The sequence below is a fragment of the Populus alba genome, chromosome 13 (assembly GCF_005239225.2).
Source record: "Populus alba chromosome 13, ASM523922v2, whole genome shotgun sequence".
NCBI lineage: Eukaryota > Viridiplantae > Streptophyta > Magnoliopsida > Malpighiales > Salicaceae > Populus > Populus alba.
Window position 1 is genome coordinate 2,079,916 of NC_133296.1, and position 23,702 is coordinate 2,103,617.

The window sequence follows — 23,702 nt, forward strand, 5'->3', positions numbered from 1 at the left end:
GGATATTCACGGGTTATGTTTCTTAATGTTTATATTCTATTCATTAATTAATTATTGAGTAAAAAATTAGATATTTATTTTTTATTTATCGATTCCATAACTGTTATATTACTATTAATTAATATTAAAAAAATAATAACATATATATATATATATAATAAAATGACAAATATTATATAAGTGTGTATTATGTGAGATATATAAATATTATATTAGATTCAAAAAAATATAAATATTCTTTCCTTTCTCCTTTATATATATATATAGATTAAGTAACCATTGCTTTCCTTTCTCCTTCAAAGTTCTTTGTTTTTTGAATGATCTCAGAGTTATTTTATTGTTCGGCCAGCAGCCATTGCTTTCCTTTCCTTTCTCCTTCAAAGTTCTTTGTTTTTTGAATGATCTGAAAGTTATTTTGTTGTTCGGCCAGCAGCCATTGCTTTCCTTTCCTTTCTCCTCCAAAGTTCTGGCTATGAGCCTAGAGAACGTACCACACTTCTTGGCCTTTCCTTTTTGTTCAAACAATTTTTAGCCTTTTCTGCTTCCAAGGATATGGCACAAGAATACATGGCCAAGCCTGCTACACAACAACTTGGTGGAGGAATAAGACAGGTGCAAGTGAATTGCAGTATTTTACTTTGCATTTCTACTCAAAAAATATAACAGAAGGCAACTGTTTCTACACCAAAAAAAACAACTAATTCATTATATTGTCGTGTTTAATTGATTGCCCTTTATCTTATACATCTAAAAGGCTTGGCTTCTCTTATGAACCTTCACTGTTCATGTGAGCAGCACGTGAAGGTCCACGAACTAAGCCAAGTCTTTTAGCTCTTTGGGTCAGCACCTGGGTAGGTTTTGGGATATTTTTCTCTTTTGCGTGGGACAAGCTAGAAAACGTAATATAGAGTGTGTCAAGCTGCAAGACCTGAGATGATTTTCAGAATGTGGTTTTGCCCCTCTTCGCTTCGGGATCTTGATTTGGTTCTGCGGTCAAGGAATGCAAGTGGACCTGAGGTGTTTTTTTTACAGGAGTACCAAGATTTTGTTTACCGAAACCATATAAAATTTATAAAAAAAGAGATGCGGGGCAAAAATTATAGAATGACTAGATGGAGAGAAGAGAATTGTATTATTTCCAAAAAGGAGAGAAAAACACCATCTTCATAACAGTGTTTCTATGACTAGGTAATGTACCCCACAATACAAATCTACAACGCTTTCGACACCGTTGCTCTATTTTTGGCACCACTTAAGACAGTTCCTAGGATACTCCTGGTTAATTCTCCACCCTTCGCAAATCTCTCTATTGCCACATGCAGACTTGCCCTACAACTTGGCTATGTCCAACCAAAAAAAGCTTGCATGAAGGCTAGACAAGGCTCAAAATTTATATACCATCTGTCCAACAAAAGGAAAATGCGAAGGATCTTCTCAGCAGGTTCAGCGATTGATTTTCCAAATTTACAAGGGTCGATTGGATACGGCCATTCAAGTGAAGTACCCCAAGAAGAATCGATATCTTCCCCGGTATCTCACACAGGTACATGATTTCAATCACTACAAGCCAAGCTAACCTGTGATCCAATAAATAATAATAGCCTGGAAAATGATCAGCTATTTGTTCATATATATACACAACACATATCGTGAGTACAATGACTAGGCAATGTTCAAGAGTAGCCTTCCACAAAAGAATCAAATATAAATTCTAGAGAAAAATAAGATTTCCTGCAGTTTTTAAAATGCATCCTACTATCAAAATCATTTGACTACCTTTCCTTTTTCCAACTAATATTAAAAAATGCATCGCATATACTTCAACTCAAGGAGAAAAGGGGGGGGGGGGGAGGAATTAAGAGTTTGGAAGAATAAAGCTAGGCAAAGAAAACAAGTTGGCACTCACCTGCTCCTAAAAGTTGCATGGAGTCACCTTCCCTGAACTACTCTGTAATTAAGGGTCAGATCCTCAGGTTTCTTCCATATGTAAGCTCGCACTGTAGCTAAACTCATTTCTGGGGATAAGACCTACAAAAGACAGTCATTGCTTGAGAAAATACTGCAAAAAAATATATAAAAAGAGAAGAGCGTGTAAATAGAAGAACGGCAGAAGTTTATTCTTATATTTGGGCCACAGGGTGACTTGTCTTCTCATACAATATGCCATTTTAGTTTGAACCTATGCAACTCATAGATGATTTGCTCTTGGACATTCTCTGTTCATGAATTTATTGTGCTAAAATGTCAATCTAAAGATTGATGTACCATTTTAAAAACAGGTGACTCAACAATCCTATAGCGTGAAATACATTTGGTGTTTTTTTTTTTAAGCTGAAGAAGCATATTATTTAAGTAAATGCTTTTGAGTGCATTTCCCTGATACAATGAAAATCAAAATGACCTGATTATTGCACAAGATCTCTATGGAAGGCTTAGGCTTTTGCCAAGGCTTCAATCCAGATCGGAAAGATCCATCTCCAACCACTGAATGCTGCAAGGGTCCTCCAATTCCAGGAGCAAATGTTCCATCAGTATTCACATTATCCAGTGGTTTGTCAGGGACCAGCTTCTCTACGACATAATTGACAACCTATGCAAACATGTTAGTGAAAATCAGTAAAAATGGATTATTCAGCATATCACAAAAAGTATACTGGCAAAACAGATCCTAACTTGGGATTTTTTTCACATCTTATTTCTTTATAACAGTGACTAAAGCTAAAGGTTGACCGTATCAATGCATCTCTACTAAGGAACAAGAGTATTACACTTTCACCTTTAGAAACATGAAATTAAGAATATGAACGGATTATGAAACGGAAGCCTATCGTATCCATGATTTATGTAGAGTAAGATAACTTATTCTGCAATAAGACCATTATCACATGCTAGACTGATAGATGACATCTGGAAAAGACAATTAATTTTCATTTCTTGATACAATAAATACTCTTGATTCTTCTGCAGATATCTAGCTGAAATACAGAGTTGCACCCAAATGCATCATCACATGAGGATTAATTCTTGCCATCCATTTGTATTTTACACAACAAAAGTTGGATAAAAACACAAAAGTGAAACACATAGATAAAGAAACATTCTTGAGAATATAATTTCACAAATCTACAAATATCAATTTATTTGACTTCTCATCACTTTCTTGATTGTTCTATTATATAGCACAAAACATTTAAAACCTAAAGCATCCTACAGTATATAAATAATCCATGCTTTTCTGATCTATTTATAGAAACATGCTGCTTTTTTATGGAAGACGATCAATATATTAGAAAGGTAAAAGGCCAGCAAGGAAGTGACTGGGAGTATTGTACAAAAAGCAGTTGCAAGGCCAATCCATATGAACTGCCTACTCAAAACTAAAGCATGCTTAGCAAACCAGCAACAACAACAAAGTGTAAACAGAACTAAGTGTCTAGCTGATGCCTTCTTGGTGGATTTGTCCACCTCCTGATTCCTTCAGGCTGCTTAGGGTTGTAAACCTGTTCCTATTGTCTTTTCCTGCGATGTATTTGTCTTTGTAGATCGAAGCTTCTCTGAGGGGAAATTTATCTAGAAGATGCTAATTTGAGAGAAGATCAAGCGAATATTTCATCTCAGCAATAGATGTACCACACATGCAATAAGACCTTTTACATCCACTACATACAAAGCATTCTGGGCATAATACTAAGCAGCACAAACAAAGCCCACAAAAATTTAGAAAATAGAAAAAAAAAATCATTGAAAAGTATTAGAACCAGAAATGCTAGTGTACTTGAAATAAAAGAGCACGTTATGCCATCCTTTTTCTTGTTCTTTTTTCTTTTTTGGATAAAAGAAACTTATATTAAATCGCTGAAAAAAAAATGACATAGAAAAGCATATTGGAGAATCACATCCTCCAAAATGCAATCCTAATTTATATTCAGTATGGTTTTTGCCATGAAAAAATACAAATCAGGTATCTGTAACATATCTATCTTACACATTGTGCTCTTTTAGCAAAGTCTAATAATTTCCAGCACAGCTCCTTTTAATTGGAATGTTCCAGAATATACCACTAACATATTATAGTAAAAGCAATACATGAATATTGTCAATAGTGCAAATTTCCAGATAATCAAATGCAAATCTTTTTTTTTATCTGACACGTGCAAATCTTTTCTTCCTCTAAGTTGCTGAATCAAACTTACTTTATGAATTCTAAGGATGCGAGGTGCACTTAATTTGCCTTGTGTGAGAATCTGAAATGCTGAACCTTCACATGGATGCAGATAAAAGCTGCACCTGCAGAAATTTAATCACTTTCATTATTTATCTGCTGAAAAAAACCCACAAAAATGAGCAAGGTAAAAGCACAACAACACATTAATTGTTGACAAAGTGCCCGAGTCCAATATGAAGCATAAATATTTAAAAACAAAATCTAGAAAACAATCAAAATAAATTAAGGAATAAGAATAACAGCTGGAACCAAATGCACAATTCCATATAAGAATGCTTCCCTATAACTTGCAAGTAAAATTATAATTCAGTGAAGAAAGGAAAATAATTACTTGGTGTTTTCTCTTGGAGGCAGGCGATTGTTCAACACACAATCCAAACACCACCAAGGGAAGTCCTTTTCATCTTCGCTTCCATCTAAATCAGTAATTTTCTTTCTCCATGGACCTCCTTGAGAGCCTTCAGTTACAACCGAAGGAGGGGAAACTGTTGAAAATTCGAATGGAGGATAAACCTTGGAGTCATTTTCAGCACCACCGTCTACTTCAACTCTAGAATGGCCAAGACTTCTATGAGCAAAATCCTTTCCGGATAGAACATCTCCATTAGCTGAAGTTGGAGAACCAAGTCTGTGCCTTCTCTTGGCCAACCAATGAGCCAACAAACCTTTAAGGGTTTCGCGAGCTAAATTAACCTGCAGATCATGAATAAATGCTACAAATGAGTATAATTTTTTTTAAAATGCTGACAAGAAAAGCAATCTGCTTCTTCAATGACCAATTAGTTATGCTGCAATTTAATCACCATTTATTACATGTAGAGAAGACTGCATGCTGCAAAAGAACCATACCAAAATACACATCTTAAGATATGGCACTCAGTAATATAAGTTTTGGGGTCCTACACACGAAGATATTGGTAGTTTTCATATATAATCAAGGAACACTGAAAAGTTTCAATCTTTTAATGTATTTGAGTTCTTTCAGAAGAATAAACTAGTTCCCTATTCAACTCATTCTCAGGTGGTTTAAAGATTAACATTAAAATCAACAGAGGCCATTTTTCTAGAACATTTGCCCAACTCATATGTGTACAAAAGTTTTACCGTTTTACCTTATCATCCTCAGGTTTTCCAGCTATGTTAAGATCAGCTGAATACATCTCAGCTGAAAAGCATTGTGGTGTGTCCAAATGAACAGACAAGCTTCCAAGCCTGGTATCCACAGTGAACCATGCAGGAATGCTGACCTGGAACATAAAAGATTATCAGCAAGTTCCACAAAAATTCCCATGCAACAACTCCAATATACAATGAAAAGAATCTTGTGATCATACCATTTCAAATAATTGTTCCTTTTTCTCCTCAAATGACACCTGGAAAATGTCAAGTTGTAAATACAGATAATGCCTGAATTATACCATTTCCTATAGGTGACATAATTAATGCACCAAATGATAGGACGACTAACTCCCCTTCCAAATATAAGGTATGCAATATTGCAAGGATGTAATCAACAATTCACAAAAAATAGGAAAGGGAAAAAGAGATGTAACCTTCCCATAGTCTTCAACTACAATGCCCCTTGTGATCTCCCATAGCTTCACTGAGCCAGCAGTATCCTTCCAAACAGGCATGACAAGTATTAAACCCCAAAAAAAGAAGAAAAAAGTGTTTGATCGTTTGATGATAATTGTAATAAATAAGGATAAAAGTACTGTGCATACCTTAGTCAAGACATGCCTTCTATTATTTAAAATTTCATGCTGTACTATTGCTGGAGTTCCAGGAATGGTTAAGGTTGGTTCTTTGTAGACTGGCACCTATAGAAAAGCAAAGCAGTACATTAATGAATGAGGAAAACAGGTATTGCTAGAGTGCAGGTCTCCCTTTTGAATAATCTTTAGAAACTCAGTGCAAATCATTCATAAAAATGAAAAACACAACAATCACAACAAGCCAAAGGGAAAATCTGCAACAGAAGACAGCCTCATTATTCAGACTACATGAAACTTTGGTGTAGTCAATGAATCGTGTGTGGAAAGTGGAAATCAATAAGTAAAGATATGGTGACTAAGAAGAACATAAAGGAATTATCCCCCGTTCAAAAATTCAGAAACAGTAGACACAAATTAACAAAAAATTGAAAATTAGACGTAAGACGTTAAATAGGATGACTTGGTGAAGAAATTATTACATGCAATAGCATAAGTTGCCAGTCAAAGGCCATGAGAAGTACTTACTGGAGTAGATCCTTCTAATGAAACTCTTGCCCTTGAAAAGGAAAGGTTACCAGCCAAGAATGAACCACCTCTTTGAAAGACCTTTTGAGGATTGTGTGCTTCAGCGGGCCATCTATGAACCGAAGAATCCGTTGTCGCGGCCCATATACTGTCATCATGCAATGCCAATTGCAAAATCGGATGCTCTTTCGTGCAAAGCAAAAGACTCTCTCTTGTCACCAAGTCTGTCAAGTACAACTGAGGGTATAAACAAAAAAGAGTATCAAAAATCAGGGCATCAAAAATAACACTAAAATATGTGGAAAATAATTATTTAGATTTCATAGGAAAATCAACTCACAGAAAGGTCCCTTCCACCACTGTATACATGGCTGAATGTTGGAGTGCTAGCAAGTGCCCAAACAGAATCTGTATGCACAGCATATGAATGCACACATCGCTGCATCCCAAGGTCCCACAGCCTACAAAACAATCCACAAAAAGTTCAGCACAAGGTCTTATACATTTTTATGATTGAAGTGATGGATGCTGGAAGGATGGATAAGAGTGAAAAGCAAAAGGGAGTAAAATATCCACCTGATCATAGAATCAGAAGAACCTGATAAGCAATACCTTCAAAAATAAATTGGAAACCATGTTATTAAGAAAAAAATACAAAATTGAAGAGCAATCCAATTAAATTTGCTACAGAAATGAGCGTGTGGGAAAGATACAAGTCCCACAAACTCCCTGTACTATTAAGAAACAGAAATCATTAGTACAGGTCTTCATGAATAACTGTTTTGATCACATTCAAAGGAAGTATAAATGCATGCAGCATGTAAACATCATAATCCCTATACTAGAGATTATTTTTTTGTGTGGGGATGGGGATTGGGAAGGGGGGGCAATTATTAATTTTCCTTGCCATACAACATAAACTGAAAAATAAACAAATATACTTCTTAACAAAAAAATCTCATGCAAACAAAACTTAATAGCTGCAGACCCCATTCAACCAACCTGCCAGTAGAATCCAGAAGCAACGCTCTAATGTTATCGGTATGCCCTCTTAGTTTCATAGCCTTTGAACCAGTACGGGGGTCCCAAACACGCACAACCTAGAGGAACGAGGCAAGAGATAAAGCATCGAAGCCAGTATCTTTTCAAACCATTAAATGATCAAAAGATGTGAGAACATGCATATAAGCTCTTTCCATCATCTTATGTTTCCTCGATACACCAGTATAAAGAGGTAAGAATACACAAATGACTGAAATATCTACCGCTGAGTCATAAGCCTAATGGTACACCTCTCCAGAAACGGGAAAGCTCCAAGTTCAAATTCCACTTCCCCGCAAAAGCAGTTGAATTATCAAAACATAAATAAACAAATAACTGTAATATCTGAATATCAATATACCTTCTCGGTCCCACCAGAGACAAGACGGGTTCCACTATCATTCATTGCCAATGCATAGACTGACTCCTTATGGCCTTTAGCACCAACTGGGACATACCCATGGGACTGAGACGTGTGTGCAGAAATGCTGTTGCTTGAGCTAATGGTTCGTAAACTTGTCACGGGCAATGAATTAGTAGAGCCATTTACACCATTTGAACAATCATCTTCCATTGCATCACCAGACTTTGACACTGGAGTCAGTGCAGCTTCCACATCCCATATGAAAACTTCCCCACCAAGGCCTCCAGAGGCAACTACATTGCTCTAAAATGCATGACACTAAAACAGGTTCAGAAAATGACTCCAATGATATGAAGATCATAAACCATAGATTCAAGCATGTTTTTATTGAATATACTTTTAACTTCAATAACAAGATGCACAGGCAGGAACTCTTCATCCATGCAGTTAGTAAGATCCATGAAAAAATTGAAATGGAAATTACATTTTTTTCTGCTGCCGCAAGACAAATAACATAATCAGAGTGTTGGCGAAGAGTCTTGGTACAAGTTCCATCAGATAAGCAATTCCATGCCTGGTATATCACCCAAAAGGGGGGGAAAGACAAGCAATTAACCAATGAGCAGCTCGGTCAGCAAGTGAACAGCCATTAAATCATTCAGTACAAAAGCAACAAAAAATAAGAAAATTTACAAACCTTGAGGGTGGTGTCTGAAGAGCAGGAGACAAGGGTTCTGTCACCAGCAAGGACAGCATCATTTACCTGTACAGCCAGAGACACCCCATTCATATCCCATTTATCTTAGGTATTCACATAAGAAAGTTTATGACATGAGAAAATAGTAGCATAATATATATAGCTTCACTCCACAAAGAAAAGTGAATAATTACATAGATGATGGCGCTCTAAGTCACCATATTAAATGCTTATCTAATAAAAAGAAACAAGTTTGCTAGTTTGAAACACTTGGAGTGTGAGGGCATCTTGCCCATGCACATTTGATAATTGACTAGAAAATTCAATCAGGGTGACAATTATCAAATCAATCTTGCGCCCTCCAGAGTCCAACCTCATAAAAGGCCAGAAAAATCAGCTAAAGCTATTTCCCAATAACCATAGCCGTCTCATAGACAGTTTCCCATGAAATTCCTCAAAGGCAACAATTAAGCACCTACCAGATCCTTGAAAGGTGACAGATGTAATAATGAACGACCTGCCAAAGGGTTAAAAAAGTACCCAATCAACATGTGACTCAAATGTAGCAGAGCACGTCGCAGAATCTTCAGAAAGGGCCCATCTCTTCAGCGTGCCATCACGACTCCCAGTGAAGAGGTAATCCCGCCCATCAGATACAGTGGACTTTAACACTTTTAGACAGTTTATACCAGCACAATGCTGCAAAAGAGATATCCCAAAACAAGTAGTATAAGGATCCATGACTCCATTAAAAGAAACAAGTTCAGCAAAATTTGATCTGTTTGAAGAGAATCACACAGCATACAAGTGGAGAGGTAGTATATTTAAACAGACCATGCCTTCTTTTCTTCTTTTATTGGTAACTATTAACGTTGTATGCCCTTAAAGATGCTTCAAACATTTATGAGTGTTACTCAGCTGAATTGAAATTTTAGAAAAGATGAAGTACCATTCAACTTAATCATGGAAGCATGAACATTGTACTCTTATAGTTTACTCTGGCCCATAAAAACATCAAATCATGCATAAAATCAACCTACAATAGACAGTGGTCTTCCAAAAAACAATGATTTTCATTCGTTTGTAGAAAAATAATAATCATAGTTCCACTCCCAGCTCCAAAAAATGCCAAAATAAAAATGAAAGCACAATAGCAACATTAAGCAATCAGAGCAAACATATAGCAAAAGAATTTGAGCACAAAGTACATGAGCAGAATAGGATCATTCACCCAGCATTCAACATGAAAAAAACACACATTGATAACATTGTTATAAATCACAACACCATAAAAGGATGTAATGCAAGGACTTGAATATTCATCATAACATTTAGCAGTATTAATAACCAGCATCAAGTCCCATGCATGGTAAATATGATCAACTACATAAAGTAGATTTCACTAGAATACCAATCAAGCAAGTTAAGTGTTAAGCACTTATATGACATCAAAGTGGAAAATAATAAATACATATAAATCAATCCCATATGTACATCAGAAAAGGCCACTTGTTCACTTTAAAATACTAAAATGTTGAGCGAAAATTGATGATAAAAATAGAACTACAAGATCACTTCACCTTTGTGTCATCAGCATCACTCAACACATATGTAAGCCTCTTCTCTTTACGTGGGCGAACAGAATTGTTTGTGTTCCCTGCACTACCCACTCGGTGCATTGCTACAACCCCTAAGAGAAATAAAAAATCATCATCACTGGGTAATTAGAAAATACCACAAATATCTTATTAATTCCTCCAAGATTCTGGAACAAGTACATATTAATCAACACCTATTACCTTTTAGAAAAATAATGAAGGAGAAAAAAAAGTTGAGAAGCCATTCCTAAAGAATAATGATTCAAGCCAGAATGCTTTCAGAGTTTTTCCTATCAAAAGAACACAGCTAGTGTTTTTTACTTTTTTCATGTGCATAGAAATCAGCCAGCAGCCAATTCGAAATGCTAACCAAATCTTTTTTCTCGCAACATTCATGAGTTACACATAACTAAATTTTCCTTGCATATGTATACATTTTTTTCCAGAAGACAAGCCCCAGCAACCACCCCAATAAAACCAAATAAAAACATGCCAGAACCGAATGAAACAAACAGCCAGAAGAAGCCAATCAATCGACCATCCAATCCACGCAGTTGACTCCGAGATTAAAATCAAATTCATTAAAACAGTAAACCAAATCAAACATCTTAGAATACAACCATTTTACTATTCCAACAAAGAAAATTACTCGCACTTGCATTTGGGTGCACAAAAGTATCATCACTTTCATCCCCAAACTAATGCCATAAATTACCCTTAAACTATCCACTAAATAAATCCCTTCTCCAAATAAAATAAAAAAAACTACCAATCCACAAAACATAGCTTCTGTCTTCGTCTCATAATTCTGCACATAAAGAAACAAGCTTTAACCACATGCAGTAACAACAAACTTTAAACTCAAGTCCTATACCTCTCTCACCAAATTTAAACTCTTCGATTTTATTCAAATTCAACCTCAGAACTTCGCGATACAAAAAATCAACGACTAGAAATGCGATCCAAACCCTAAAGCAATTGAGAAGAAGAAGAAAGGAAACGAAATCGATTAACGAGGGTTAACAAATGATCGTGTAAAATTAAAAAAAAAAATAGTAAGAAAAGGAGAGAAATTGTGAATTGAAGTGAGTTGGGTTACTGACCGTTGCAGGAGATAGAAATGGATTCTTGAGATAGAGAGAGTGAGAGATGGAATTGAAATCTTCGGGATTTGATTTCTGATACTTTTAAATTAAAACCCTAAAAAGGATGGAGCGATTGTTTTTATGATGATGATGATGATGATGATGATTTGTTGTTTGTTTTAGAGAGAGAGTGTGCGTGTAGAGAGATTTGAGAACTAAAAAAGAAAATCATAAAAACAGACTTTAATACTTTATTATTATTATTATTATTATTATTATTATGGTTTCGACCACCAGGAAGTCAAAGCCTTAAAGGTGCTAAGTGTTAACTTTGTTGTTGTTGTTGTTCTCTGCTGTGTAAAATCCTCCCTGTCCATCTGTCACGAGTAAAAAATCCCAAGAATCCATAGTAAATAAATCCCCATTAATCAAGTTGATTTGAATTAATTAAATTAAATTAAATTTTTATTTTTTTAAATGGAAAAAATTAAAATTAAATACATATAAATTAACTTATTAAGTCAAATCTAACCTAATTGTTTTTACATCTATCTTGTGATAGAGGATGGATTAAACCGGGTCTCACATAAATCTACAGACATGGAGAGTTTAATGTTCATTTATTGTTGTTGACTATTAGGTTTAAGATTTATGATTTTTTTTTTTTGGCTACTAATGTTGTTGTGAAGTTAACATGTAGTTTAGAACCCAGGTTGTAAACATTATCTGAGAAAAAAAAAAAAACTTTAATTCAAAACAACCATTTGGATTCAACGAGTATAATAATAATTCATGGTTCTTAAATGAAAAAATATTCTCAATGCTCAAGTTTAGACCAGCAATATTCTATTAATTACTAGAGAAACAGATAAAAAAAAATAGAATAAAATAATAAGAACTCTTTCTCCCGTTATTTATCTCTTTTATTTTTTATTTTTTTTCAAAATGAGTCATAATAAATAACTAATAAAATATTACTAGTTACAATTTAAACATTGTAAAATTTATTTCCAGTTGCTAAACACACAAAAATATCCTAATTTATATATTTATATATATGAAGGATTAAAATTGCTTCTTTTTTATATGACTTTTAATAACCTGACTAGATAGATGAGTAAAGAAGGTTAGAAATTGAACAATGTGCTGGGAAATCTCCTTTTCGTTGGGTTTGGTAATTATGATTTGAGCATGATTTACCATGATCGTGAGTGGTAATTACAAACCCTAATGCCATGGCAGGGATGAGTTTTTTTTAACTTTTTTACTGTTTAGTTTTTTGTACTGATTTACAACGTGTTAAAACGCACAGCCAAACACTGTCGTAGTTAACTCTTTGGAAGCAGGGTCTGGTTGCAAGTGGATTGCAGTCAAAAGAAAGCAATGACCAGAGTCTTGCAGGCAGCTGTGGTTATCGAATCAATGAAATTTTCTTTTTAGTTTTTATGGTAATGTTAATTTCCAAATGCAAAGATTGAGTCTATCTTTTTGTATCTGTTAAAGGATTAACTATCCATTTTGGGATTAAAGAGTTTATCAAGAGGTATTTCAAAAAAAAAAATAAGTGTTTTTCAGAATAATCCCTTTCATTTTGAATATAAAGGAAATGGAAAAGAGGAATATCCCCATTGATCCCAATATTCCAAATTACAAAGATAATAGGTTATATTATTATTTATTAAATATACTAAATGACATAGGTCGATTTCAATATTTATATGAATAATGAAGCTGCTCTCCTTTTTTTATTCCGGCAGCCAAACTTTTTTAATTGTGAATTCATACTCTGTCATGGTTTTACAAGCTGATTTGTCATTTGATTTGTACTAGATATAAATATGTTATCCACGTCATCACCGCCAAACATTTCTTTATATTAAATAAATAATACGTTTAAAAAAAGTAGATCTAAATGATACAATTAAAAAAGAACAGCAATAATAAATAAACTAACAATTAAAAAAGAACAGCAATAATAAACAAACTAACAATTAAAAAAGAATAGCAATAATAAATAAACTAACAATAAAAAAAATCACAACCTGCCTAATTAAATTATCAAACGACTTAATGTTAACTTAACTGGAAAAAAAAAAAGAAGTTAAAATTCAAGATAAAAAACAGAAAACATCAACTTAGAATAAAAAAAAACCAAGCAAACCTCTTAAACTTAGTCTATTATAAAATACCTGCAACTTGTTAAATCATGGATCTGAGTGCAATTAAGAAATTTAAATGTCATCTAATGTAATTTTAAAGGATGAAATCGTTGAAAATATTATTAATATAAAAACTTGCAAAAAAATGAACAACAAAAAAAAATGAGACTAAAATCTAATATGAGAAAATCCAATGAGGATGAAATCTAAAAAAAAAGATCTCAAACAAAAAAAATTACAATTAAAAGAACTATAACCAAACTTGAAAGATTAAAGAAATCATAGGGGGTGAAATTGAAATTAAAAATCATTTATAATATAATAGATTATTTATAGATTAAAAAAGTTAGGTGAAATATAAAAAAAATTGTTAAGGGCTAACCCAATAGAATCAAACAAAAACAAAAGTTCAGAAAGATAATTAAACAGAAAAAAATAACAAAAGAAAAGGTTTAAAAGAAAGGATAAAAAATGAGAAAATATCTATTTAGAAAAAGGAGACAAAAAAACATGGCAAACCCAATAAACCTTTTAAACCTGGTCTAATTTCTAAAAGGTATATCATTGTTCAAATTCAATCAAAAAAGCATAATTTTTAAACAATTTAATTTTGAAGGATGAGATTAGTAGAAAAATATTAATAAAAAAACCTACAAAAATAACAAAAAAAATAAGAATAAATTTGATATAAAAAACTCAAAGAGGGTGCAATTTAACAATAATAATAATTAAATAATCTCAAATAAAATAAACATCAATTAAAAAAATAAGGACCAAAAGGTGAAATTAAAATAATTGTAAAAAACAAGCAAGCTCATATAAACATCATAAAAAATCTTCATAGAAATGGATTTGTGGACACTTGGTGTATTCATGGAGCTTGTGTTTTGATATTTGCATCACTATTATAACATCATTGAGTAATTTCACTTGGTTGAAGAGCTATTAGTTAGACCTGTGGAGTTAGAGTCTCTACTATTTATAGTTTCATCAACTATATAAAAAATATTCTGTTAAATATAAAAAGGAGATAAACTGATTTTTTATTCAGTTTTTCACCAATAACAACACTAATAAAGTCATAGAAAAGCTACACATCAAAATTATTGGGCTTTCCATAATCTGCTACAAAATTAGGTTTCTAAAAAAATAAGTCTCTCATTTAATAAAAAACTCTCTTGAGAAGAAGATGATGTATAGAAAAAGTAAGATAAAAGTATGTTGCATGATTAACTTGGTTTAGCCTATGTTCGGCCTTGTTCAAGTTTAGTTTTTGTTAGGCAAGACTGTAAAATTAGCTGAGATACGTGTAAACTAACCGGGATATCCATGTAAATAATAAAATAAAATAAAAGGATAATTATTGGTGATGGAACACGGTGCTTATCCTGCAAATCTTGTGTGCAAGGAAAAAAAAAGTAGGCTACATAAAAAATTGTTAGATATTAATTCACATGATAGTATATTGAGGTGTGTCATGTAACTTTATTCTTTAAAATAAAAGAAAAATAAGAAAGGAAAAAAAATGAGTTGAGGTCGTGTCAGGCGACCCATTAGATCAAATCGCCTCCAAAAAAACTAGTAGAGGCTGTAGAGCCCAAACAAAGTTTTTTCTTTTAAAAAATAAAAAACTTTAGCCCATCATGGCCACCACCTTTTCTTTTCAAGAAGTTTCCTAGCAAATTGCTACATTGTTCACGTTCCCATATATTATACAAATATGTTGATAGAATAACCTTTAAATCACTATTTAATTTCAAAATATATTAAAATAATTTTTTTTATTTTTTAAAAGTTATTTTTATCATCAACACATTAAAATGATCTGTATATATTAAAAAAATATTAATTTAAAATAAATAAAAATAAATAAATATTTTTTTTAAAGGCTTTCAAAATACAATGTTGGGCATTGAGGAATGGGATTTCCCTTGTTGTGCTATTGAAAAGGCCACTATTATGAATTCGTCTGGGAAAAATAAATAAAAAAGGTCGGTCCATCTTATAAAAAAGTTTTCCATGGTGATGACAAAAGTCAATAGGTTGGTATGAAAAACTCTCCCCCGGGAAGAAGATTGACCAAATATTTTCCATGGTTGCAATTATATTCTTGCAAATTCAAACCAGACCCTAGATCGAAGTTTACCACAGGAAAAAAGAAGAAGAATTGTTATAAAAATTTATTAATTATCTCAGTTGCTGGTTTAGCCTTCTCCTTCCCCTGGAGAAGAAGGATGATACTCAAATTTGAGCATTCTCTGAGCTCCTTCCATGGCAGCCACTTACTATCGGGCCTCATGTTTCATTTAATGCCTAGCTCTATCTTTTTATTGTTTTACAATATTCGAATTAATATGGACACGACTCAATTCTATTTTTCTTTTTAAATTATTAACTTTATCAGCATAAAAAAAATAAATGCCTTAGGACTAACTTGATTATAATATCAACATACTAAAACTATTTAAAATTATTAATAAAAAAATATTTTTTAAAAAAAATACAATTTCGACCGTGTTGTTATCATGATCAAAAGGAAGATTATAATAATTTTTGTTAGTTGGCTTAAGATAGTAGGAAATTCCAAGTTTAAGTCATGCGATCTGATAACTTGTAATTTTTTAATCCTTGATGATCACATCTCGTTTGTTTTTACATTATAAAGGTGTTTTTTTAAAATATATATATATATATATATATATATATATATATATATTACTTTAAAGTAATTTTTTAGGGATTTTCAGATCATTTTAATATGTTAATATAATTTTTTTTTATTTTTTAATGTATATTCAAGTAAAAATTATTTTAAAAAACAACCATCATTATATTTCCAAACACTATATAAATATGGGATCTTAAATCAAGAAATTCTCATAAACACAAACTAGTCTATGTACCTCAAACTAGTTTGAAAAAAAAAAAGGATTTGATTTCAAATATATTAAAGTACAAAGATGTCAAAATAGAATTAAAAGTAAATTGACTGATTCTTAAATGTTACTAAATTCAACGAAGTTTATTATCAGATACTTAAAAAAACCTAGACTAATGATAGCGGGTAAATTTATTTCTAGATCATAGCATCTCGGTTAGAAACTTGAAGTACTTTTTGTATGGATATTTTATCATGAGTTCCTAATATTTTTTACATCGAGTTATAGGTTTCCATCTTAAAATGGATATTAGATCTCTAATTTTGATATCAACTAATGTAGGAATAATTTATCTAATATCTATCACTTTTAAAAACATAGATAGACAATAGCAAACAAATTTATTAATATATCCAACTAGATCATAGCATCTCAATTAAAAGCATGATGAGCCTTTTGTATAGATCATCTTATAATGAGTTCATAGTATATTTTTTACGGACTATCCCATTGAGAATCTCAACACCTAGGATTCCCATCCTAAAATGGATACTCTAGCATCAACAATTTAGCTAATTTTTTTTTTTTTTTATCGAAGTCCTCACTTTCCAATTTTTTATTTTGGAGATAATATAATAAATTTATAATTTTAAAGAGCAATTTACTAGTCTCAAAAAATGGAATTTCATTAATGACCCATGCTCTTGAATCTTTCAATCTTGACGAGAAAAATGAGTGGAAAACCATTAAACTTACAAGCCTCACCTAGTAAAATCAACTCATTAGTTTCAAATTAAATGCAAGTATAATAAGAGTTTCACCTTTCAATTTCTTACTTCCATTTTAATTCCATTAAATAATTTTTTTTTATTTTTCTCCATTTTATTCCCTCCATTAATTTCACCCCATCCAAGCTTTCCCCTCTCTTGTATTTGTCCACCAGCAAAGTTTTAGCTTCAAATGATTCATGAATACTTATAACTTTTAAATGGAAATGATTATTTTTAGATCAGTTTGATTTTTATTAAAAAAAATGACCAAACTAATTTAAAAAAAAAAAATCAAAACCAAACTGAAACTGATTCAAACCGATTGATTTTGGTTCGGTTTGGTTTTTTCCAGTTTGTCTCGGTTTTTTCGATTTGACTTGGTTTTTTTTAATTTCGGTTCGGTTCGGTTAGTTTTTTTTGGTTTTGAGCTTATAAAACCAAATCAAATTGGTCGGTTTTTTTAAAAATTTTAATCAGTTTAATTAGTTTTTTTCAAGTTTTAGTTTTTTCGGTTATTTTTTTCTAGTTTTCTTGGTTTAATTATTTTTTTGATTTTTTTGCTTACCCCTATTTCTAAATACATGTTTGATATTATGGTACACAATGATTTTAAAAAATATTTTTTAATTAAAAATTTATTAAAATGATAATTTATTTTTTAAAATTTTGATGTTAATATATTAAATCTATTCAAATCAACTAGTATCATTAATTTAATATTTTTTTAAATAAAAATTATTAATTTTTTGAAAAATAAGCAAAATCAAACGCACACCCACCGAGTAAACAAACATCATCATCATGTCCGTGAGTGGTGTGTAGGAAAATCAAATTTGCAGTAAAAACTCCTTTTGAAATCGAGAGCATAAAAAGCCATAAAATAATGGGAAGATAATAGTGGAATTTGCTTTAAGAAGATTCCAACTTCCAACTACTACTTTAGCTGTTTAGCAGTTATCCACTTTGTGGGGAAACCCATGCCTTCCAAAAAAAAATAAAATTAATAATTAATAATTAAAAATCCAATGGCTAGTATCTACCCGCCATTTATTACAGCTTTACCGTTAACGGCAAGTCGTCAGTGCATCTATGTCAAACAGTTAAAAAAAATTACCAAGAAAACATGATCTGCTGCACCAGAGACTACTTACTCACCAACCTCGAACAGATCAAATCATGCCACGTTGTCAGATTATAGTAGGCTGGGAGCGTTCCAGAGAATCCGAGGTCCGTTTACCTTTTTTTATTACACTGTTGCCCCACGTGGAATATATATATAAAAACAAAATTCCAAAACTGGAAAAGCGGTCTCTTTTTCAATTTGACCTTTTCCCCTCCGCTCCTCACGCTCCACCCTGAAAAGAAAGAAAGAAAAAAAAAAACAGAGAGAGAGATGGGGACTTTTACAGTTCATTTACTATTATGTAGACATGTACCAGCCATAATAAAAATAAAAATATTTAAGGGTTATAGTTTAACTAGTCAGTTTTTAAATTTATTTTTTAAAAATTACTAATTCGAGTACTACAAAACTCAAGGCCACTAAAAACTTACATTGTCATTAACTTCAGGACACGTGAAATTAATCGAGGTATGCACAAATTAGCTTAGATACTCATATTAATCTAAAAATAAATGAAAATCTCACCTCTTTTTGTTTGAAATCGAGGGTTTCTAGTCCCATAATAATAATAATAATAATACAATTTTTACTATATGAATCCAATCAAGTAAAAGAAAGATATTTTTTGAAATTTGATATGCATTTTTTAAATAAATATCAAAACACAAGTTTAGGTTGGTATAGTTATAAAATAACCTCCTTACCTTTTTATTTCATTACATCTATCAATTTAATGGAATTTTTGGATTTTTTTATAAAGGTTTGATATACGGACATAGAAAATAAAAAAATTATTTTAATTTTTAAATAAAAAAATACATTTAAAAAGTATTATCAAATAATTTATTATTTTCAATAGTACATATATTATAAAAAAAATAAAAAAATAAAACCGTACACTCACACACATCTCATTATTCACTAGAATAGTACATTTAAGTTTAATAGATTAATTTGAATTGTCTTGATTTTTATTGCTCGAGGTACAAGTTTGTCATGCTAAATTTAGTTAATTCATGTTTATTTTTTAAATTTAATTTTATAATTATGTATTTAATTAACTAAGAACTGAGTTATGAAAAAAATTTGTTTTTGATTTTTCTTCAAGTTATTGTGATATTTTTTGTTTAATTTATTTGATATGAATATTAATTGCGATGTGATGATAATACTTTTCCTTTTATTTTCGTTGTAAAGTAAATACTATTTTTTTCCCCGTCATCTTTTGTGATGAATTAATATATTAAGGATAAATAATTTCTTACAGCAACATCAAACTGCTTGCAAGTTGTAGTGTTAGAAAACCAACAAATCTTTGGCCTAATAATAATAATCATATCCACATCATGATACTAATCTATTATCTACACAATTAGTAAAGTGAAATTCTCACAAGCCATCTGACCCACACAGTTTTTTTTGTAGTTTTTTTAATGGCCGGCCAATGTGTCTCTGAAAGTGTACTACAAATTAAAGACTTGAAAGTCCAAATCATGGTCCAAGCAGTGTTCAATCATTGAAAGCAACTCTTGTGTTTCCAAAATTTCTTAGCTCAGGTTTCTTGAAAAATTTGCACTTAGGTTTTGACTTCTCCATGTTTTCTGGCACTAAGTCCTCCTCTTTCTTTGCTTAATTAATTACTGGTTTCTTTTGAATTCAATCACCCCATTATCAATTCCACTTCATCTCCACAATTTTCTTGATCTTGGGATTTACTATTTTCTGGGTTTTTTGTGTTTTTGAATCCAGTTTTTTGCATTCGTTTTTTTGGGGTTACCTTTTTGGAGACATGGCTTCATTTACACTTCATCTTGGTTTATTATATACACTTCAAACTGCTTTCTGTTGTTGTTAATGTTGAAATTTCTCCAAATTACTAACTTACTTTTGTTTCTATGAGGTGTAAAGAGTTTCTTTTTAGTATCCAACAGCAAATCCTGTGGAATAGGTAGTTCAAAGCTTTCGCTGTTTCTTCATTTTTACTCTGTTTTGGTTTGGTGTGTTCTTTAAGCAAGAAGTGAGCTTGTAGTATCAATATTGCCGTCTCGCGAAAAGGGTTTGTGTTTTCAACTTTCTTTAGCTTAGAAATGTTCATTCCTAGTGAAATGGAGCAGATCTCGTTGCCTCTAGATAATGTAAAAGAGAAGTTGGAGCCATTGGAACCAAACCAGGATTACATTGATGCGTTCCAGTTAGAATCTGAGTTGATGGATTCACCACCTTTACCTAATTCAACCATTTATACCGATGTCAATGTTGTTCCTGAGCATGAAAAGGGCGAGCTTGGGCATTCTATATCGAATCTAGAAGGTAAAAGTTATAGTATTTAGTTGTGGTTACCTGTTGTTTAAAGGTTCTTTCCTTCCATAAGTTTCCCATGTTGCATTGAATCTACAGGTGAGATCGCAGGGTTGAAACAGAAGGAGAGATTGTTGGACAAGAAGCGCAGAGAAGCATTAAACAAGATATTGGATATTAAAGGTAGGAAATTACTGTTTGGTCTCAAGATGGAGTTTTTCTTTTGACAATGTTTTTGCCTATTCTAATTCTGGCTTTGATTTTCAGGCAGCATTAGAGTATTTTGTCGAGTGAGACCGTTCCTATTGTCAGATAGAAGAAGAATTCACGAACCCATTTCAATTGGGTTAGAGAAGGTGGTGGTTAAATCAGTTGGAATTAGGAAGGAGTACAGATACGATAAGGTTTTTCATCAAGCAGCTACTCAAGGTTAATATGATGTCTTCTACGGTTAATTATATGTTTTTTTTAATCATTTTCTTTTTGGTTTCATTTGAATTAAGAGTCTATTTGCCCTTGAAAACTCTGTAGAAGATGTTTTTGTTGAGGTTGAACCTATCCTTAGATCTGCACTTGACGGGCACAATGTATGCATATTGGCTTATGGTCAAACTGGAACTGGCAAGACATTTACAATGGTCAGTGGCAGATTGAAATGTGTGACTCTTGTACTTTTGTTATTAAATGCATGTTCTTGATCATTGATGACTAAGGGTTAAATCATTCTCCAGGATGGCACAAATAACCAGGCTGGGATCATTCCTCGAGCTATTGAAGAGCTTTTTCGTCAAGCCTCTTTGGATAACTCATCTATAACATTTTCAATGAGCATGCTGGAGGTTTACATGGGTAATCTTAGAGATCTACTTGCTCCAAAAGTGGCGAGTAGGACACATGAGGTTGCAGCAAAATGGTAATTATATACTCCTGATGCTCAAATGAAACGCAAACTCAAAAATCAAATTGAAGCCTTTGTAGGATGTAAACATGTTTTGGCTAACTATACTAGAGCAGTTTAAATATTCAAACAGATCCAAAGGGAATGGTTGAAGTTGAAGGTCTGACACAGGTCCAAATACCTGATACTGCAAAGGCAAAATGGTGGTATGCTAAGGGCAGGCGAGCTAGATCTACTTCATGGACTAATGTCAATGAGTCATCAAGCAGGTCACACTGGTGGGTTTAGGGTCTCCTTTATTTTTCTAACTTATTTGCTTGATTAATTTCGTTCGACAGTTCCGTTATCTGTTTAGTTCTATATATCTAGCTTAATGAGGATCACCATTTCTCGACATGGAGATGATTCAAAAGCTAAAGCACAAGTGAGCAAACTATGGATGGTTGATCTCGGAGGAAGTGAGCGATTGTTGAAGACAGGGGCCACCGGACAGACACTCGATGAGGGAAGGTCCATAAATCTATCTCTTTCTGCTTTGGGTGATGTTATCGCTGCTCTAAGAAGGAAGAGAGGCCATGTGCCTTACAGGCAAGTTTTTAGTTGGGTTTGTTTTTCATCTTTAATGATGCCTTCCTTTTTGTTGGGTAAGCTGGCAGTGGTCCCTATTTGCTTACGAAGTTATGATTGCAACCAAGTTAGGACTTTTGAGGTTTTGCTTCTGTTCTCTTGTCAATATCTAATTTAACTGATTTTAAATTTCACTTCTTTGGTTGCAGAAACAGCAAGTTAACTCAAATCCTCAAAGATTCCTTAGGTAAACCTCTGCATGAACAGAAAATTAAAAACTTCAGTTCTATTGAAATTCACATAGCACTCAATGGTTCTTAATACCTGAAACTATGAAGGTGTGGAGTCTGAAGACTGCTAGTAGTGACGGTTAAATTCTTTACTTGGCCATGACTTCCATTTATGCTGTAGAGTGTATGCAATAAAGTGCTATTGCAAACACAAATATACGTTTCCTTTTCTTTTCTGGGTGATGTTTTTATACTGTCTCGATAGTTTGAAAATTCCTAACATCTTTAAATTCTATTGCTTTAGGTCATAGTTCAAAGGTTTTAATGCTTGTGCATATAAGCCCGTGTGAAGAAGATGTTGGAGAGACAATCTGTTCTTTAAGCTTTGCAAATAGAGCAAGAGCAATAGAGACCTATCGAGATCTAACAGAGGTACACCTCTGTAAAGTTCTTTCACAACTGTCAGTACTCTTGTCGCAAAAAGTTCACATCCATCACTTGCATTTGCCTTTGGTTAGGACATAAACATGCAAAGGCAGAAGAGGATTTTGGAACTCGAAGTAGAAATGAGAGAAGCCGAAGAAGAGTGCCAGAAAGTTAGGTATCAAGTACAGAAGGCTGAGTTCCTGTTGAGTGAGAACAGAGAGCTTTTGTCAACTACTTATCATGTTCCTGATGACAAGGAGAATGCACCTATAAGTCCCAAAGAAGACTACAAGGAAGTCAATAGTACATCTCGAGTTACTGACAAAGGAATTAGGAGGAATATGACAAGTCGTTTCCCGCGATTCATGACGTCTACTGTCGCTAGTCGGCAAAGGCAAAGTGCTGCAGAAAAATTAGTTGGTGGGCGGGCAAGAAGTTTGAGATCCGCAACAAGAAGTTCATTACAATTTTCAGCTTCTCAGTCCTTCAGCTATTCAGAATTTCGCTTTAGAGCAATTTTGAAGGAGTCAAATAGAAAGTCAAGATACGGAGAGACAAAACCTCTTCTCCCAGAGAGTCCCAAATGCAATGGCCCGGAGATGAAGATGGCCTCCTTGCCTCGAAGCAAGACAGTTATTTCATCAGATCCAAACTTGAGAACCACGCTTTCTCGTCACAGAAGAAGGATGTCTGACCTAATCTAATGGTAGAGAAAAGCCTCCGGATTTTTTAAAATTTTTTATCCTTTTTTATTTTAATTTTTATCCAGTTGGGTGCTTAACAAAGGGTGTGTGGGATTCCATGCTTTGATCTGGAGGGAGTTTTTTTAGCGAGTGTTGTGTATCACAGTGTGATGGGGGGTTTTGCTTAGGCTTGTTGGGAACTTGGGATCTGTTGTATTATTTGTTTACAGTATCCCTGTTGTCACATGATTGATGACCTGGTTAGGTCTGATGAGAATTGTTAAATACTCATTAACATGGACATGGTAGCGTAATGCGTGCCTCAACTTTGTTTAGATTTTATTAACATCATATTGTTTATTATATCACACCTTTCTGGTCTTTTGATTAGCTTCATAACATGTTTCATGACCTGTATG

The 23,702-nt window shown here is 32.9% G+C and overlaps 2 protein-coding genes across 6 annotated transcripts; one reads left to right on the forward strand and one right to left on the reverse strand.

The window, feature by feature from the left end:
* Nucleotides 1-1,113: 1,113 nt before the first annotated feature.
* On the reverse strand, nt 1,114-11,468 carry LOC118053269 (uncharacterized). Of its 5 annotated transcripts, XM_035064485.2 has the most exons (21): nt 11,269-11,468; nt 11,049-11,134; nt 10,935-10,973; nt 10,148-10,257; nt 9,108-9,266; nt 8,568-8,633; nt 8,355-8,444; nt 7,868-8,173; nt 7,468-7,565; nt 7,042-7,077; nt 6,806-6,926; nt 6,466-6,702; nt 5,950-6,045; nt 5,779-5,844; nt 5,560-5,598; nt 5,338-5,472; nt 4,557-4,918; nt 4,194-4,287; nt 2,402-2,590; nt 1,907-2,028; nt 1,114-1,602 (listed from the first exon to the last, which is right to left on the reverse strand). In XM_035064485.2, exons 4-20 carry the CDS (start codon nt 10,244-10,246, stop codon nt 1,930-1,932), a joined length of 2,292 nt encoding a protein of 763 aa, XP_034920376.1. In that variant the 5' UTR covers nt 10,247-10,257; nt 10,935-10,973; nt 11,049-11,134; nt 11,269-11,468; the 3' UTR covers nt 1,114-1,602; nt 1,907-1,929. The 5 variants fall into 5 exon arrangements, with proteins under 5 accessions (XP_034920376.1, XP_073260049.1, XP_034920371.1 ...); XM_073403948.1 differs by lacking the exon at nt 10,935-10,973; XM_035064480.2 differs by lacking the exon at nt 10,935-10,973 and having other exon boundaries at nt 1,114-1,577; nt 11,040-11,134.
* An 8,127-nt stretch (nt 11,469-19,595) lies between these two features.
* Nucleotides 19,596-23,651, forward strand: LOC118053267 (kinesin-like protein KIN-14U). The gene is made up of 10 exons (XM_035064477.1): nt 19,596-20,491; nt 20,579-20,662; nt 20,747-20,908; nt 21,011-21,117; nt 21,211-21,392; nt 21,494-21,655; nt 21,747-21,965; nt 22,154-22,191; nt 22,479-22,606; nt 22,693-23,651. The coding sequence occupies exons 1-10, from the start codon at nt 20,269-20,271 to the stop codon at nt 23,302-23,304; spliced, it is 1,917 nt and encodes a 638-aa protein (XP_034920368.1). The 5' UTR covers nt 19,596-20,268; the 3' UTR covers nt 23,305-23,651.
* The last annotated feature ends 51 nt before the right edge of the window (nt 23,652-23,702 follow it).

Excerpts from the sequence above, each read along its gene's own strand:
- LOC118053267 (XM_035064477.1), top strand. The coding sequence starts at position 20,269 with ATGTTCATTCCTAGTGAAATGGAGCAGATCTCGTTGCCTCTAGATAAT. Across the intron at positions 20,663-20,746 it reads CAAGATATTGGATATTAAAG|GCAGCATTAGAGTATTTTGT; the intron begins GTAGGAAATTAC and ends TTTGATTTTCAG. Across the intron at positions 21,393-21,493 it reads CATGAGGTTGCAGCAAAATG|TTTAAATATTCAAACAGATC; the intron begins GTAATTATATAC and ends ATACTAGAGCAG.
- LOC118053269 (XM_035064479.2), bottom strand. The coding sequence starts at position 10,246 with ATGCACCGAGTGGGTAGTGCAGGGAACACAAACAATTCTGTTCGCCCA. Across the intron at positions 4,288-4,556 it reads CCTCCAAGAGAAAACACCAA|GTGCAGCTTTTATCTGCATC; the intron begins GTAATTATTTTC and ends AAATTTCTGCAG. Across the intron at positions 2,591-4,193 it reads GCATCCTTAGAATTCATAAA|GTTGTCAATTATGTCGTAGA; the intron begins GTAAGTTTGATT and ends ATGTTTGCATAG.